General features: G+C 44.9%; 2 protein-coding genes across 2 annotated transcripts; both read right to left on the bottom strand.

Annotated features, from left to right (window-relative positions):
- Positions 1-329: 329 nt before the first annotated feature.
- Positions 330-3,136, bottom strand: LOC119008052 (probable serine/threonine-protein kinase clkA). The gene is made up of 5 exons (XM_037078083.1): positions 3,120-3,136; positions 2,404-3,030; positions 1,843-2,364; positions 1,420-1,803; positions 330-1,380 (listed from the first exon to the last, which is right to left on the bottom strand). Exons 1-5 carry the CDS (start codon positions 3,134-3,136, stop codon positions 330-332), a joined length of 2,601 nt encoding a protein of 866 aa, XP_036933978.1.
- A 5,467-nt stretch (positions 3,137-8,603) lies between these two features.
- LOC119008050 (chitinase-3-like protein 2) lies at positions 8,604-13,259 on the bottom strand. Its single transcript, XM_037078081.1, has 12 exons — positions 13,235-13,259; positions 12,232-12,258; positions 11,885-12,089; positions 11,738-11,794; positions 11,014-11,179; positions 10,806-10,924; positions 10,591-10,714; positions 10,315-10,497; positions 10,057-10,173; positions 9,796-9,928; positions 9,155-9,720; positions 8,604-9,083 (listed from the first exon to the last, which is right to left on the bottom strand). Exons 1-12 carry the CDS (start codon positions 13,257-13,259, stop codon positions 8,604-8,606), a joined length of 2,202 nt encoding a protein of 733 aa, XP_036933976.1.
- Between the last annotated feature and the right edge of the window lie 3,380 nt (positions 13,260-16,639).

The raw sequence follows: 16,639 nt of genomic DNA, 5'->3' as shown, positions 1-16,639 counted from the left end.
TTCTTTTTTCTGTCATTTCTTTTGGGACAGAGAGTTTATGTATGATATTGCAGATTTCTCTGCAAATTATTTTTATTATTAGATTTAAGTCTATACTGCTGTAGAATTTTTTAAATGTCAGTCAACAGTGAATAATCGTTATTTGCCACCCAGTCGCTAATGACAGTTGAATAATTTCATGTGCAATTCTTCATGGCTGTTCACAGCAGTCACAACCTACTTTGAAGATCAAACCTGGGTCGCATTGTAAAATGAAGGATTTCTGACCTGCACATTTGTAATAAGAATTTGGGTTGTTAGGCACAGGGAAATTGGCATGACTCTTGCCATCACAGGGGATTGGAGCTGTGGTAGCGGTAGGGGGCACTGTAGTAGTTGTGGTTAGGAACATTGCAGTGGTTGTTGTAGGGGGGGCTGTTGTGATTGTAGAAAGTGAGGTTGTTGTGGTTGTAGTAGGGGAAGCTGTTGTTGTGGTAGGAGACACTGTAGTGGTCGTTGTAGATGGGGCAGTTGTGGTTATAGTAGGGGGCATTGTAGTGGTTGTTGTAGGTGGGGCAGTTGTGGTTGTAGCATGGGAGGTTATTGTGGTTGTAGCAGAGGGGGTTGTTGTGGGTGTAGTAGGGGGAGCTGTTGTCGTGGTAGAAGACATTGTAGTGGTTGTTGTAGATGGGGCAGTTGTGGTTATAGTAGGGGGCATTGTAGTGGTTGTTGTAGGTGGGGCAGTTGTGGTTGTTGCAGGGGGGGCTGTTGTGTTTGTAGCATTGGTGGTTGTTGTGGTTGTAGTAGGGGAAGCTGTTGTTGTAGTAGGAGACATTGTAGTGGTTGTTGTAGATGGGGCAGTTGTGGTTATAGTAGGGGGCATTGTAGTGGTTGTTGTAGGTGGGGCAGGTTTGGTTGTAGCATGGGAGGTTATTGTGGTTGTAGCAGAGGGGGTTGTTGTGGGTGTAGTAGGGGAAGCTGTTGTTGTGGTAGGAGACATTGTAGTGGTTGTTGTAGATGGGGCAGTTGTGGTTATAGTAGGGGGCATTGTAGTGGTTGTTGTAGGTGGGGCAGTTGTGGTTGTAGCAGGGGGGGTTGTTGTGGTTGTAGTAGGGGAAGCTGTTGTTGTAGTAGGAGACATTGTAGTGGTTGTTGTAGATGGGGCAGTTGTGGTTATAGTAGGGGGCATTGTACTGGTTGTTGTAGGTGGGCCTGTAGTAGGTTGGGTTGTTGTGGTTGTAGTAAGCGGAGCTGTTGTTGTGGTTGGAGACATTGTAGTGGTCATAATAGGGGGAGCTGTTGTTGTGACAGGGGCAGTTGTCGTAGGGGGCACTGTAGTGGTGATTGTAGGTGGGGGGGCAGATGTGGTTGTAGCAGGGGGAGCTGTTGTTGTAGGGGGAGCTGTGGTAGTGTTAGGAGACATTGTAGTGGTTGTTGTACGTGGGGTGGTTGTGGTTATAGTAGGGGGCATTGTAGTGGTTGTTGTAGGTGGGGCAGTTGTGGTTGTAGCAGGGGGGGTTGTTGTGGTTGTAGTAGGGGAAGCTGTTGTTGTAGTAGGAGACATTGTAGTGGTTGTTGTAGATGGGGCAGTTGTGGTTATAGTAGGGGGCATTGTACTGGTTGTTGTAGGTGGGCCTGTAGTAGGTTGGGTTGTTGTGGTTGTAGTAAGCGGAGCTGTTGTTGTGGTTGGAGACATTGTAGTGGTCATAATAGGGGGAGCTGTTGTTGTGACAGGGGCAGTTGTCGTAGGGGGCACTGTAGTGGTGATTGTAGGTGGGGGGGCAGATGTGGTTGTAGCAGGGGGAGCTGTTGTTGTAGGGGGAGCTGTGGTAGTGTTAGGAGACATTGTAGTGGTTGTTGTACGTGGGGTGGTTGTGGTTATAGTAGGGGGCATTGTAGTGGTTGTTGTAGGTGGGGCAGTTGTGGTTGTAGCAGGGGGGGTTGTTGTGGTTGTAGTAGGGGAAGCTGTTGTTGTAGTAGGAGACATTGTAGTGGTTGTTGTAGATGGGGCAGTTGTAGTTATAGTAGGGGGCATTGTAGTGGTTGTTGTAGGTGGGGCAGTTGTGGTTGTAGCAGGGGGGGTTGTTGTGGTTGTAGTAGGGGAAGCTGTTGTTGTAGTAGGAGACATTGTAGTGGTTGTTGTAAATGGGGCAGTTGTGGTTATAGTAGGGGGCATTGTACTGGTTGTTGTAGGTGGGTCTGTAGTAGGTTGGGTTGTTGTGGTTGTAGTAAGCGGAGCTGTTGTTGTGGTTGGAGACATTGTAGTGGTCATAATAGGGGGAGCTGTTGTTGTGACAGGGGCAGTTGTCGTAGGGGGCACTGTAGTGGTGATTGTAGGTGGGGCAGATGTGGTTGTAGCAGGGGGAGCTGTTGTTGTAGGGGGAGCTGTGGTAGTGTTAGGAGACATTGTAGTGGTTGTTGTACGTGGGGTGGTTGTGGTTGTAGCAGGGGGCATTGTAGTGGTTGTTGTAGGTGGGGCAGATGTGGTTGTAGCAGGGGGAGCTGTTGTTGTTGTAGGGGGAGCTGTGGTAGTGGTAGGCGGCATTGTTGTGGTTGGGGGTATTGTAGTGGTTGCAGTAGGTAGGGGAGCTGTTGTTGTGGTAGGAGACATTATAGTTGTTGTAGTAGGGGGCACTGTAGTGGTTGTTGTAGTTGGGGCAGATGTAGTTGTAGCAGTGTGAGCTGTTGTTGTAGGGGGGGCAGTTATGGTTGTAGTAGGGTGCATCATAGTGGTTGTTGTAGGTGGGGCACTTGTGGTTGTAGCAGTGGTGTTTGTTGCGGTTGTAGGAGGGGGAGCTGTTGTGGTCGTAGTAGGGGGAGCTGTTGTTTTGATAGGGGCAGTTGTGGTTATAGTAGGGGGCATTGTAGTGGTTGCTGTAGGTGGGGCAGTTGTGGTTGTAGTAGGGGGAGCTATCGTTGTTGTGATAGGGGCAGTTGTGGTTATAGTAGGGGGCATTGTAGTGGTTGTTGTAGGTGGGGCAGTTGTGGTTGTAGCATGGGGGGTTATTGTGGTTGTAGCAGGGGGGGTTGTTGTGGGTGTAGTAGGGGGAGCTGTTGTTGTGGTAAAAGACATTGTAGTGGTTGTTGTAGGTGGGCCAGTTGTGGTTGTACCATGGGGGGTTGTTGTGGTTGTAGTAGGCGGAGCTGTTGTGGTCATAGTTGGGGCAGTTGTCGTAGGGGGCATTGTGTTGGTTGTTGTAGATGGGTCAGATGTGGTTGTTGCGGTGGGAGCTGTTGTTGCTGTAGGGGGGGCTGTGGTAGTGGTAGGCGGCATTGTAGTGGTTGTGGTTGGGGGTATTGTAGTGGTTGTAGTAGGTGGGGGATCTGTTGTTGTTGTAGGAGACATTGTAGTGGTTGTTGTACGTGGGGCGGTTGTGGTTGTAGCAGGAGGAGCTGTTGTTGTAGGTGGAGCTGTGGTAGTGGTAGGCGGCATTGTAGTGTTTGTGGTTGGGGGTATTGTAGTGGTTACAGTAGGTAGGGGAGCTGTTGTTGTGGTAGGAGACATTGTAGTGGTTGTAGTAGGGGGCACTGTAGTGGTGATTGTAGGTGGGGCAGATGTGGTTGTAGCAGGGGGAGCTGTTGTTGTAGGGGGAGCTGTGGTAGTGTTAGGAGACATTGTAGTGGTTGTTGTACGTGGGGTGGTTGTGGTTGTAGCAGGGGGCATTGTAGTGGTTGTTGTAGGTGGGGCAGATGTGGTTGTAGCAGGGGGAGCTGTTGTTGTTGTAGGGGGAGCTGTGGTAGTGGTAGGCGGCATTGTTGTGGTTGGGGGTATTGTAGTGGTTGCAGTAGGTAGGGGAGCTGTTGTTGTGGTAGGAGACATTATAGTTGTTGTAGTAGGGGGCACTGTAGTGGTTGTTGTAGTTGGGGCAGATGTAGTTGTAGCAGTGTGAGCTGTTGTTGTAGGGGGGGCAGTTATGGTTGTAGTAGGGTGCATCATAGTGGTTGTTGTAGGTGGGGCACTTGTGGTTGTAGCAGTGGTGTTTGTTGCGGTTGTAGGAGGGGGAGCTGTTGTGGTCGTAGTAGGGGGAGCTGTTGTTTTGATAGGGGCAGTTGTGGTTATAGTAGGGGGCATTGTAGTGGTTGCTGTAGGTGGGGCAGTTGTGGTTATAGTAGGGGGCATTGTAGTGGTTGTTGTAGGTGGGGCAGTTGTGGTTGTAGCATGGGGGGTTATTGTGGTTGTAGCAGGGGGGGTTGTTGTGGGTGTAGTAGGGGGAGCTGTTGTTGTGGTAAAAGACATTGTAGTGGTTGTTGTAGGTGGGCCAGTTGTGGTTGTACCATGGGGGGTTGTTGTGGTTGTAGTAGGCGGAGCTGTTGTGGTCATAGTTGGGGCAGTTGTCGTAGCGGGCATTGTGGTGGTTGTTGTAGATGGGTCAGATGTGGTTGTTGCGGTGGGAGCTGTTGTTGCTGTAGGGGGGGCTGTGGTAGTGGTAGGCGGCATTGTAGTGGTTGTGGTTGGGGGTATTGTAGTGGTTGTAGTAGGTGGGGGATCTGTTGTTGTTGTAGGAGACATTGTAGTGGTTGTTGTACGTGGGGCGGTTGTGGTTGTAGCAGGAGGAGCTGTTGTTGTAGGTGGAGCTGTGGTAGTGGTAGGCGGCATTGTAGTGTTTGTGGTTGGGGGTATTGTAGTGGTTACAGTAGGTAGGGGAGCTGTTGTTGTGGTAGGAGACATTGTAGTGGTTGTAGTAGGGGGCACTGTAGTGGTTGTTGTAGGTGGGGCAGATGTGGTTGTAGCAGGGGGAGCTGTTGTTGTTGTAGGGGGAGCTGTGGTAGTGGTAGGCGGCATTGTTGTGGTTGGGGGTATTGTAGTGGTTGTAATAGGTAGGGGAGCTGTGGTAGTGGTAGGCGGCATTGTTGTGGTTGGGGGTATTGTAGTGGTTGTAATAGGTAGGGGAGCTGTTGTTGTGGTAGAAGACATTGTAGTGGTTGTAGTAGGGAGTATTGTAGTGGTTGTTGTAGGTGTGGCAGATGTGGTTGTAGCAGGGGGAGCTTCTGTTGTTGTAGGGGGAGCTGTGGTAGTGGTAGGTGTCATTGTAGTGGCTGTGGTTGGGGGTATTGTAGTGGTTGTTGTAGGTGGGGCAGTTGTGGCTGTAGTAGGTTGGGTTGTTGTGGTTGTAGTAAGCGGAGATGTTGTTGTGGTTTGAGACATTGTAGTGGTCATAGTAGGGGGAGCTGTTGTGACAGGGGCAGTTGTCGTAGGGGGCACTGTAGTGGTAATTGTAGGTGGGGCAGATGTGGTTGTAGCAGGGAGAGCTGTTGTAGTGGTAGGCGGCATTGTTGTGGTTGGGGGTATTGTAGTTGTTGTAATAGGTCGGGGAGCTGTGGTAGTGGTAGGCGGCATTGTTGTGGTTGGGGGTATTGTAGTGGTTGTAATAGGTAGGGGAGCTGTTGTTGTGGTAGAAGACATTGTAGTGGTTGTAGTAGGGGGCACTGTAGTGGTTGTTGTCCATGGGGCAGATGTGGTTGTAGCAGGGGGAGGTGTTGTTGTCGGGGGAGCTGTGGTAGTGGTAGGCGGCATTGTAGTGGTTGTGGTTGGGGGTATTGTAGTGGTTGTTGTAGGTGGAGCAGTTGTGGCTGTAGTAGATTGAGTTGTTGTGGTAGTAGTAATCGGAGCTGTTGTTGTGGTAGGAGACATTGTAGTGGTTGTAGTAGGGGGCACTGTAGTGGTTGTTGTAGTTGGGGCAGATGTGGTTGCAGCAGTGTGAGCTGTTGTTGTAGGGGGAGCTGTGGTAGTGGTAGGCATCACTGTAGTGGTTGTGGTTGGGGGTATTGTAGTGGTTGTTGTAGGTGGGGCAGTTGTGGTTGTAGTAGGGTGCATCATAGTGGTTGTTGTAGGTGGGGCACTTGTGGTTGTAGCAGTGGTGTTTGTTGCGGTTGTAGGAGGGGGAGCTGTTGTGGTCGTAGTAGGGGGAGCTTTTGTGATAAGGGCAGTTGTTGTAGGGGGCATTGTAATGGTTGTTGTAGGTGGGGCAGTTGTGGTTGTAGTAGGGGGTGTTGTCGTTGTTGTGATAGGGGTGGTTGTGGTAGGGGGAGTTGTGGTTGTGGAAGGTGGGGCAGTTGTAGTTGTAGTAGTGGGAGTTGTTGTGGTTGTAGTAGGGAGAGCTGTTAGTATAGGGGCAGTTGTGCTTCTAGTAGGGGGCATTGTTGTGGTTGTTGTAGGTGGGGAAGATGTGGTTGTAGCAGGGGGAGCTGTTGTTGTAGGGGGAGCTGTGGTAGTGGTAGGCGGCATTGTTGTGGTTGGGGGTACTGTAGTGGTTGCAGTAGGGAGGGGAGCTGTTGTTGTGGTAGGAGACATTGTAGTGGTTGTAGTAGGGGGCACTGTAGTGGTTGTTGTAGGGGGAGCTGTGGTAGTGGTAGGCGGCATTGTTGTGGTTGGGGGTATTGTAGTGGTTGTAATAGGTAGGGGAGCTGTGGTAGTGGTAGGCGGCATTGTTGTGGTTGGGGGTATTGTAGTGGTTGTAATAGGTAGGGGAGCTGTTGTTGTGGTAGAAGACATTGTAGTGGTTGTAGTAGGGAGTATTGTAGTGGTTGTTGTAGGTGTGGCAGATGTGGTTGTAGCAGGGGGAGCTTCTGTTGTTGTAGGGGGAGCTGTGGTAGTGGTAGGTGTCATTGTAGTGGCTGTGGTTGGGGGTATTGTAGTGGTTGTTGTAGGTGGGGCAGTTGTGGCTGTAGTAGGTTGGGTTGTTGTGGTTGTAGTAAGCGGTGATGTTGTTGTGGTTGGAGACATTGTAGTGGTCATAGTAGGGGGAGCTGTTGTTGTGACAGGGACAGTTGTCGTACGGGGCACTGTAGTGGTAATTGTAGGTGGGGCAGATGTGGTTGTAGCAGGGGGAGCTGTTGTTGTAGGGGGAGCTGTGGTAGTGATAGGCGGCATTGTTGTGGTTGGGGGTATTGTAGTGGTTGTAGTAGGTAGGGGAGCTGTTGTTATGGTAGAAGACATTGTAGTGGTTGTAGTAGGGAGCATTGTAGTGGTTGTTGTAGGTGGGGCAGATGTGGTTGTAGCAGGGGGAGCTTCTGTTGTTGTAGGGGGAGCTGTGGTAGTGGTAGGCGCCATTGTAGTGGGTGTGGTTGGGGGTATTGTAGTGGTTGTTGTCGGTGGGGCAGTTGTGGCTGTAGTAGATTGGGTTGTTGTGGTTGTAGTAAGCGGAGATGTTGTTGTGGTTTGAGACATTGTAGTGGTCATAGTAGGGGGAGCTGTTGTTGTGACAGGGGCAGTTGTCGTAGGGGGCACTGTAGTGGTAATTGTAGGTGGGGCAGATGTGGTTGTAGCAGGGGGAGCTGTTGTTGTTGTAGTGGGAGCTGTGGTAGTGGTAGGCGGCATTGTTGTGGTTGGGGGTATTGTAGTGGTTGTAGTAGGTAGGGGAGCTGTTGTTATGGTAGAAGACATTGTAGTGGTTGTAGTAGGTGGAGCAGATGTGGTTGTAGCAGGGGGAGCTTCTGTTGTTGTAGGGGGAGTTGTGGTAGTGGTAGGTGCCATTGTAGTGGCTGTGGTAGGGGGTATTGTAGTGGTTGTTGTAAGTGGGGCAGTTGTGGCTGTAGTAGGTTGGGTTGTTGTGGTTGTAGTAAGCGGAGATGTTGTGGTTGGAGACATGGTAGTGGTCATAGTAGGGGGAGCTGTTGTTGTGACAGGGGCAGTTGTCGTAGGGGGCACTGTAGTGGTAATTGTAGGTGGGGCAGATGTGGTTGTAGCAGGGGGAGCTGTGGTAGTGGTAGGCGGCATTGTTGTGGTTGGGGGTATTGTAGTGGTTGTAATAGGTAGGGGAGCTGTTGTTGTGGTAGAAGACATTGTAGTGGTTGTAGTAGGGGGCATTGTAGTGGTTGTTGTCGGTGGGGCAGATGTGGTTGTAGCAGGGGGAGCTTCTGTTGTTGTAGGGGGAGCTGTGGTAGTGGTAGGCATCATTGTAGTGGTTGTGGGTATTGTAGTGGTTGTTGTAGGTGGGGCAGTTGTGGTTGTAGTAGGGTGCATCATAGTGGTTGTTGTAGGTGGGGCACTTGTGGTTGTAGCAGTGGTGTTTGTTGCGGTTGTAGGAGGGGGAGCTGTTGTGGTCGTAGTAGGGGGAGCTGTTGTGATCAGGGCAGTTGTAGGGGGCATTGTAATGGTTGTTGTAGGTGGGGCAGTTGTGGTTGTAGTAGGGGGAGCTGTCGTTGTTGTGATAGGGGCAGTTGTGGTTGTGGTAGGGGGAGCTGTCGTTGTTGTGATAGGGGCAGTTGTGGTTATGGTAGGGGGAGCTGTCGTTGTTGTGATAGGGGCAGTTGTGGTTGTGGTAGGGGGAGTTGTGGTTGTGGAAGGTGTGGCAGTTGTAGTTGTAGTAGGGGGAGTTATTGTGGTTGTGGTAGGGGGCATTGTAGTCATTGTTGTGGATGGAGTAGTTCTGGTTGTATTAGGAGACATTGTAGTGGTTGATGTCGGTGGGGCAGTTGCGGTTTTAGTAGAGGGAGTTATTGTGATAAGGGCAGTTGTGGTTGTTGAAGGTGGCATTGTTGTGATTGTTCTAAGTAGGGCAGTTGTCGTTCTAGTAGGGGGAGTTGTCGTGATTGTAATAGGGGGAGCTGTCATTGTTGTGATAGGTGCAGTTGTGCTTGTTGTAGGGAGCATAGAAGAGGTTGTTGGGGCAGTTGTGGTTGTATTAGGGGGAGTTGTGGTAGTAGGTGGTGTTGTTGTGGTTGTAGTGGGAGACATTGTAGTGGTTGTAGTAGTGGGAGATGTTGTTGTGATAAGGGCAGTTGTGCTCGTGGTAAGTTGCATTGTAGTGGTTGTTGTGGATGGGGTAGTTGTCGTAGTAAGAGACATGGTAGTGGTTGTTGTAGGTGGGGCAGTTGTTGCTGTAGTAGGTGGGGTTGTTGTGGTTGTAGTAGAAGCAGCTGTTGTTGTGACAAGGGCAGTTGTGGTTGTGGAAGGGGGCAATGTTGTGATTGTTGTAAGTGGGGCAGTTGTTGTAGCATTGGGAGTTGTTGTGGTTGTGATAGGGGTAGTTGTGGTAGGGGGGGTTGTGATAGTGGAATGTGGGAAAGTTGTGGTAGTGGGCGTTTTTGACGTAGTGGAAGGTGGCATAGTTGTGGTTGTAGTAGGAGGAGCTGTTGTGGTTGTAGTATGGGAGGCTGTTGTTCTGATAGGGGCAGGTATGGTTGTGGTAGGGGCAGTTGCTGTGGTTGTGGAAGGTGGGACACTTGTGGTTGCAGTAGGGGGTGCTGTTGTTGTTGTGATAGAGGCAGTTGTGCTTGTGGTAGGGGGCACTGTGGTTGTAATAGGGGTCATTGTAGTGGCTGTTATAGGTGGGGTTGCTGTGGTTGTAGTAGGGGGAGCTGTTGTTGTGGTTGTAGTAGGTGGAGCTGTTGTTGTAGTATGTGCGTTTGCTGTCATTGTGGTACGGGGAGTTGATGTTGTTTTAGTAATTTGGGTTGTTGTAGTTGTAGTAGGGGGAGCTGTTGTTGTGGTTTTAGTAGATATTTTTGTTGTGGTTTTAGTATGGGGGGTTGTTGTTGTAGTAGGAGGAACTGTAGAGGATTTGGTAGGAGGTAATGTAGTAGTTGTGGTAGGCAGGATTATGGAGGTCACTGTAGAGGAAGCTGTGATTGTTATAGTAGCAGTTTTGGTAGTTGTAGCAGGGATTGAAGTGACTGTCTTAGGGGGAGCACTGGTTGTGGTAGGGTGAGCTGTGGTTGTAGTAGTAGGCATGTTTGTGGCCGGGGTAGTTGTTGTGGTTGTCTGCTTGGCTGTTGTTGAAGTGGTAAGGTCAGGAAAACCTGAAAAAAAGTTAGATATTTGTTCATCACTCTTTGACAATAATTGACAGCATAGACACTTTTTTGTTTTGGTACCTGGAATCAGGAGAGCATGCAGGTGACTGATGAGGGAGAAGTTGCCCTGTTTACAGAACTTTCCACTAAAGTCATCCAGGTCCATAGACCAGACCAAAGCTCCTCCAATGTTGTTAGTTTTTAGGTAACTGACCTGAGAGGATGAAAAAGAAAAAATCTCTGCAGCTCAAGTCCTGTTAGCAAAGAAAAACTGGATCTGTTCTCAACCAGTCATTTGTTATGGCTATACTGAGCAATAGTTGGAGATATACACATGATTACCTTAGCGTCAAGGCTGTCTTTGTTGTCAAATCCAACCCATTGGTTTTCTGTTGTGGCATATGGAACTTTTTGATCAGGAATCATCTGTATTGTAATGTCTTCAAGGTAAAGACAAGTCTGAAATGAAGGGTCAAATGACATATTCCGATCTAGTGAATTCTTCTAAAATTAACAGAATTTGGTGTTAGACAAATAGTACAAGTGGTTAGAATACATTAAGGCTTTTTATATAAATACACTAAATCGTGCAGTTTTTACCTCATAAGAGGCCCAGAATCCCTCTACACCGGTGTAGCAGCCATCGTCACCAGCACCACTGATCGATGCTCCAACATTGCTGGATGCAGAGGAGAGGGTAAAAGCACGTCCATATGTTGCTAACCCCAAGTTTAGCTTTTGTGAAGGTGCTCCCTGGTCCTGCCAGTACTGCATGGCAGAATCCTAAAATGTTGAAAAGAAATAGCTATTGCAATGATGGAACTTCTCTAAATGGAAAGGTATCCAGGAAGCTGAAGTGTGAATCCCTGTACTTGCAGTGTTTGAGTAGATATTGTCTCCAGTGTCTTGGGATCCCCGATATAAGGGGCTGTGGTGTCCTGTGACATTTTCCCAAGGACCATGAAAGTCAAATGTCAGCACATTTATAAAATCCAGGTGCCTGATAAAATGCAGAGGAGATCAAGTTCACCATAACATGACAACAGTTAACCATGGATACAAACTTGAGAATTACATGAATTCATTTTTACATTGCAATCTGTGTGACTTCGTAACTGGCATTGATAATGGCTCTCTCAGCAGACACACTCGCAGTGACAATTAATCTCTCACGGTTAGTTGCCTCAGCCTCAAATGCGTCTTTTAGCTCCTATACAACACAGAAGCATGGTTCAGTCAAGGATACAGTCTTATATTTTCTCGTCATGTTTGTCACTCAATAGAAATTCAGGATCTGACCTTTGTCAGCAGTGTGAATCTCTGCTTGTCCTCTGGTTGGCTCTGAGCTCCACCAGGGTACCTCCAGTCAAGGTTTATCCCATCAAAACCATTTGCTCTCAGCAGAGTGATGACAGACTGGACGAACTTTGTTCTGTCCTGTTGTGTTGATGCCATTGTACTGAATCTGTTAAAGATTTGGACAGAACAGTGCTCTCAAGTAGAATAACACAAATGTATAGATCAGTGCAAAGCACAAATATCCAGCCTCGGGTAAATGTTTTTTACTCATAATTTTGAATCATATTGAAAATATTCCACATAACCAGTTACAGTATCAACCTCTTTTTTAGGGTATAAGCACAAGTAAAACAGATAACCTGGGAACTAGACAAATTTCATGTCTTTCACAATTCATTTGCTCTGGCAGATGCATCTGTAAGTAGCCAGGTGAAGTTTAACCAATATACTTCACCATTTTCAGTTTAAGCTTAAGTTCACACTTTTTTTCAATTAGCTTTAGCCCTCATGTTTTTTGTAGATTGGTGATATAATCTCCAGATCAGAGCCAAATTAGTCCTCCCCAAGTTAGTATGTATTTTCATTATTATATACTGTCCGTATAAAAAAATGTTACTTATTTTCTTAGCGCCTGCTCATGAAAATGTTTTGTTATCAACTATCAGCATCTCACTTTTTTGCTTGTGCAATACATACGGCTTAAACGTTCTTCTAAGAAACTTACTTTCTCGTGTCAAAGGTTATACCACCAACTGCTAACAGTGTTTTCAGCAGCGGATTCCTGTGGGTAGACACATTTTAAAAAACAGCATTTAACAAAACACAAAATTCAAGATAATTTCTATCATACCTAGAGGCTAAAAACACTGACCTGGTTTTGAGTCCATTAAAGGACTCATAGCGTTGAATGTCAGCTTCACTGTTGGGAACCAGCTCATGTTGGTTGTTAATGTCAGAAAAGGCATAGATCAGATGTGTACACTGGTTCGGATCGATATCTGAAACCTGGAACTTCCCGTCCTCAGCTCTATTTTCAGCTGAGCTGTCATAGTAACACACCAGCCTGGTGGAGGAGGCTGAGACATGGAGGAACATCATGGCATTATAATTTGAAGACATCGATTATTCCACAACTTGGGGACATTATATAACCTCTAGAAGGATTTTTAATTTTGATTAAGGATTTTCGATTATGTTTAATACATAACATTAACTTACTCAGACAGGAGATGATCAAGCAGAGTCCTTCAAAAAAGACAGATTTGGCCAGTGTAAGGGATAAGAAGAAAAAAAGAAATTAAAGAAAGTGTAACAAGTCATTTCATCCAAAATACAAAATTTAAAAATACCACGGGTTTTCTCACTCACTTCTACTGGAGTTCTAGCATTACATACTGGTTAGGTTTTATCCTTAAAAGTTAATGAATTATTGTTCTTACTTATATCTGCAGTCACCCCAATACATTGCAGGTAAATGAAATTAATTTTACGTTATAAAATTTCAGAATTCTATATTCTATAGTGTACACACATTAATCAATAACTTCAATTTTAATAACTTGCTTATTACTATGCATATAAGCATCATAATTGACTTGTTTATAGTCCTCATAAATTGTCTCTTTATTAATAGTTATAAATAACCTTTTCATTTAATTAGGTCCACTTAATTAAAGCAACATTATGTGATGTTTTTTAACCTCAAAACTACAGCTTCAAAATGATTCATTCAATCATTTTGGTGGTACAGTAACATAGATTGAATGGTGTCTCTTTCTCAGCCACTCCAACCCCCCTATGTAACTTCAGAGAGTAGGATTAGTGCATTATATACATGTTTACTTCAACACAAACGTTAATTATGACTCATAACATAATCATGACTCAATGAGTTTTGTTTGCAGTTAGTGCCTTTAAAGCAGAATGATTATTCTTGTGGTAGTTCTATTTTAATGACTAATAAAAAACAACTATGCTACTAATATGCATGCCAGTAATGGTTATTACACAATATATACCTTAAAATGAAGTGTTTTGGGTTGAATTTTTTACAGTGCATCTGTAAAGTCCAAAGCACAAGAAATCAAATTCCACTCATCTACACTGTGCTGTCTTCACCTTTTTCTTAGCGACAAACACAAAGGTAAAAGAAACAAATGTAATGTGCATATGCTTGATACTTAATCCTTAAGGGAACACTTACGTGACTGGCGTGTCTTACCTGCAGTCAGAGTGAGCTTGAACATTTTGTTGCTGTGGATAAGCAGAAATAGGAAATGTGTTTAATATGCGGAAAAAATATATATAAATACTACAACAGATAACAGAACTGCTGATTAGCAAGATGGTTTCTCATTAATATACAGGCCTCAACATTAGCACCAGCCACAAGGGAAAAGTTTTCATTGAACCCCACTCATTAGTCATGGGTCTGTTTTATCTGCATCATATTTCAGCGACTGTTGAACCATCTGCCCCGCCATTTTGTAATCATCTGTCCCATCACCTACTCTGTTTTAGTGAATATGAAACAAATTAACTGATATTTAATGTAGGAGGGGGCGGCACAATGCTGCGCCTCACTGTGTGTGTGCGTGTGTGGATCAGGCAGGATTGGTCATCAGAAGTATCATCCTGATCAATAACCATGGGATCAAAGTGTGAAATATGTCCTTAAAGCAGCAGCAGAAAATATACGGGTATCTCTACATTAACATGCACATTTGTGTATGAGGAACAGATGATAAAAGTCATTGATTATTCAGAACTCCTGACTCTACGGTTTTTAGTTTTGCTCATTAACTGTGCCATGATATTTGTTACACTGACATGACTTTGTGCCTGTAAATGTTTAAAATAACATGTACTTTAAATAGCAGGAAACAGACTACATTTTTGACTTTATATCAGCTTTTTGTTGGTCTATGGTGCTGTAGCTTTCTGCATACTCAAGATAGCAATCCACGATAGATGCACTTGACCACCTATTTGCACTCAACCTGTGATATTTTTTACTTATCTTTATCAGGATAATTGTTGAACATCCAGTCATTAATCAAAGAGCCTCTGGAATAATTGGCGAACACACATGAACAACTTTAAAACACACTGATGGATTTTATAAAAGAAAAAAAAAATTGGCAAACACTCACAAACATGAGTCATCTTTTTTTTGCAAATTTCTTTGAGTCTTGGTTACACCTCTGCACTGTCAGAAAATTTCTTGTCCAGCTATCAAGCTCAAGGTAAGCTATTTGACAAACAGTTGACCTTAATTACTGTTCAAACTACTGTTTTTTTTTGTTTTTATCAAAGTAAAATGAATGCCTACAATCCCCAAATTCCAACATTAACAGTTTTACAGCCACAAGAACACATTCAACTTTGTCACAGAAAACATTCATGAAGTTTGGCTCTGTATTGAATTTATTACAGGTCTTCTGAAAATGTGGCTGAATCTACACAATATTCATACAATCATGCTATTGGTAAAATTTCCCTTGGCCATTTTCACCTAAATTATGTGTTTTTCATAGCCATCCACACCCTTCTAGTAGTCCTCTGGCTGAAGTTTTAACCACTTTACTTGACAGAATCAGTGAAGTTGAACTAAATTTGTCAGTTTACTAGCACAAACTTGTGTCTTCAGCACATTCCACATGTTCTCGATGAGGTTCAAGTCAGGAGGGCCATTCCACAACCTCAGTTCCAGCCTGATTTAGCATTACTTTACCACTTTTGATGTATGTTTGCTATCAAATACCGAACTGCACCCAAGACCCAAGATGTTCTGGCTGATGATTTTAGGTTTTCTTGAAGAATTTGAAAATAATTACCTCTGTACCTCTGTCCCAGATATCAGATTACTCTTTTTTATTGCATGTTTAAAATCCCACTTAAGATCTGATTAGATCAGATGTGATCTAACATAGCAGGGTGGTCACTGTGTTTTCTAATCAGTCTGATTAAGGGATTTCCTGTCTCATGTAACAAGACTGGTTTAAGTGAATAACACAACATGTGCTTTTAAAAAATTGTAGAATAAAAATAATGTAAGAGCAGGAGCGCTTCCTATACTCAAACTGAGATTGTTTGAGGTGCACTTTGGATAAGAATGCATGTAAACATAAAAAGACTCCAAGACAGCCTCTTTTAAACTATTCAAATTACTCTTATTGTGATTTAATGGTCATGTTAGACCTTACAAACAAACTCAGAAAAAACAAAAAACAACAAAATGTTTTTGAAATCTTGATGCCGAAATGCATCATAGTCATTCTTAACCATGCTGTTACAGTAAAGACATTATGATCGTTTAAAAGAAAACGCCTTGCAGTTTTTTTTGTGATTTTTGTGACAACATTCACATATTTGGCGCACACACAATAACCATAATATTAGGTTCAAAAGAATGAAAAGGGAAAAATTCTTTACGTTCCTGCTGGATGAACCTTCCAATATGTTCAGTTAGGCTAGTGACTTAGTTAGAAATGGAGCAGGTATAGCAATGTACACAGAATCAACGAAGCAGTTTACAAAATGCGGTTGAGTAAAATCAGATTAAAAGGAGTACTTACAATGTTGGTGTATACAGTCTCTCTACTCTGATGGAGGATGTATGAGAAATGGATGACTGTGTGGTTTTAAATTGGGAAGGGTGTTGATGGTTGACAGGGTGCGACAGTAAGTAAAGGGTGAGGTAACTATTGCAACACTGCAATTTCCAAAGCAATTAGACACAGATGGAAACTGAGACTAAATGACCAAATGAGTCACCTAATGCTAGGCCCTTTTGATTATGAATTCCAGTCCTATTCACTGAAACAGCATGACACCACCATGTTAAAGGTAAAGGTTAGGTAAAAAAAAGATCTCACAGCTACAGCTATTAACAGAGACAAGTCTGTTATCATGTAAGCAGCATCAAAGGCATGGCTAGTTGGCTATATATTCAGATATAGCTGCTAATAGACTTTCTGAACTGAACAAAGGCAAAAGTAACGATACATCAACAGAACAAGTTGGTAGAAATGAGCAACAGCAGTAGCATCATCTAATTACACAGTGGTTAAATAACAAAGAGGAAACATACCCCACAAAAGCTTAGCATCAGTGACAAAGCAAGCATTTTCTGACTGATATGTAGTAAACAACAGTGTAATCAAAAAGGAATGTGCTAATACAGGGTTGTAAAGCACAACACAAATTGCACACACACCCACTTTAGCATACACATCTACACCTTCTTGTTTTTACTTTCAGGATTTCAGGATTGAGCTATGTGCTAGACCTCAACAAGTCGACAGTAGGGGACCAGCAAATGGAAATGGTAGGGGGTAGGGGGCATTGTAGTGCTTGTGGTTGGGGGCATTATAGTGGTTGTATTTGATGGTGGGGCAGTTGTGGTTGTAGTAGCAGGAGCTGTTGTTGTTGTAGGTTTGGCAGTTGTGGTTGTAGTAGGGGGAGCTGTTGCTGTAGGGGGAGCTGTGGTTGTGGTACGCGGCATTGTAATCGTTGTTGTTGGGGGCATTGTAGTGGTTGTGGTTGGGGGCATTGTGGTTGTAGTAGCGGGAGCCGTGGTAGTGGTAGGGTGTACTGTAGTGGTTGTTGTAGGGGGAGTTGTTGT

This window comes from Acanthopagrus latus, chromosome 18 (genome assembly GCF_904848185.1).
Source record: "Acanthopagrus latus isolate v.2019 chromosome 18, fAcaLat1.1, whole genome shotgun sequence".
Taxonomy (NCBI): Eukaryota; Metazoa; Chordata; class Actinopteri; order Spariformes; family Sparidae; genus Acanthopagrus; species Acanthopagrus latus.
Note: the sequence above shows the minus strand (reverse complement) of the source record. Positions and strands in the feature narration are given on the sequence as shown.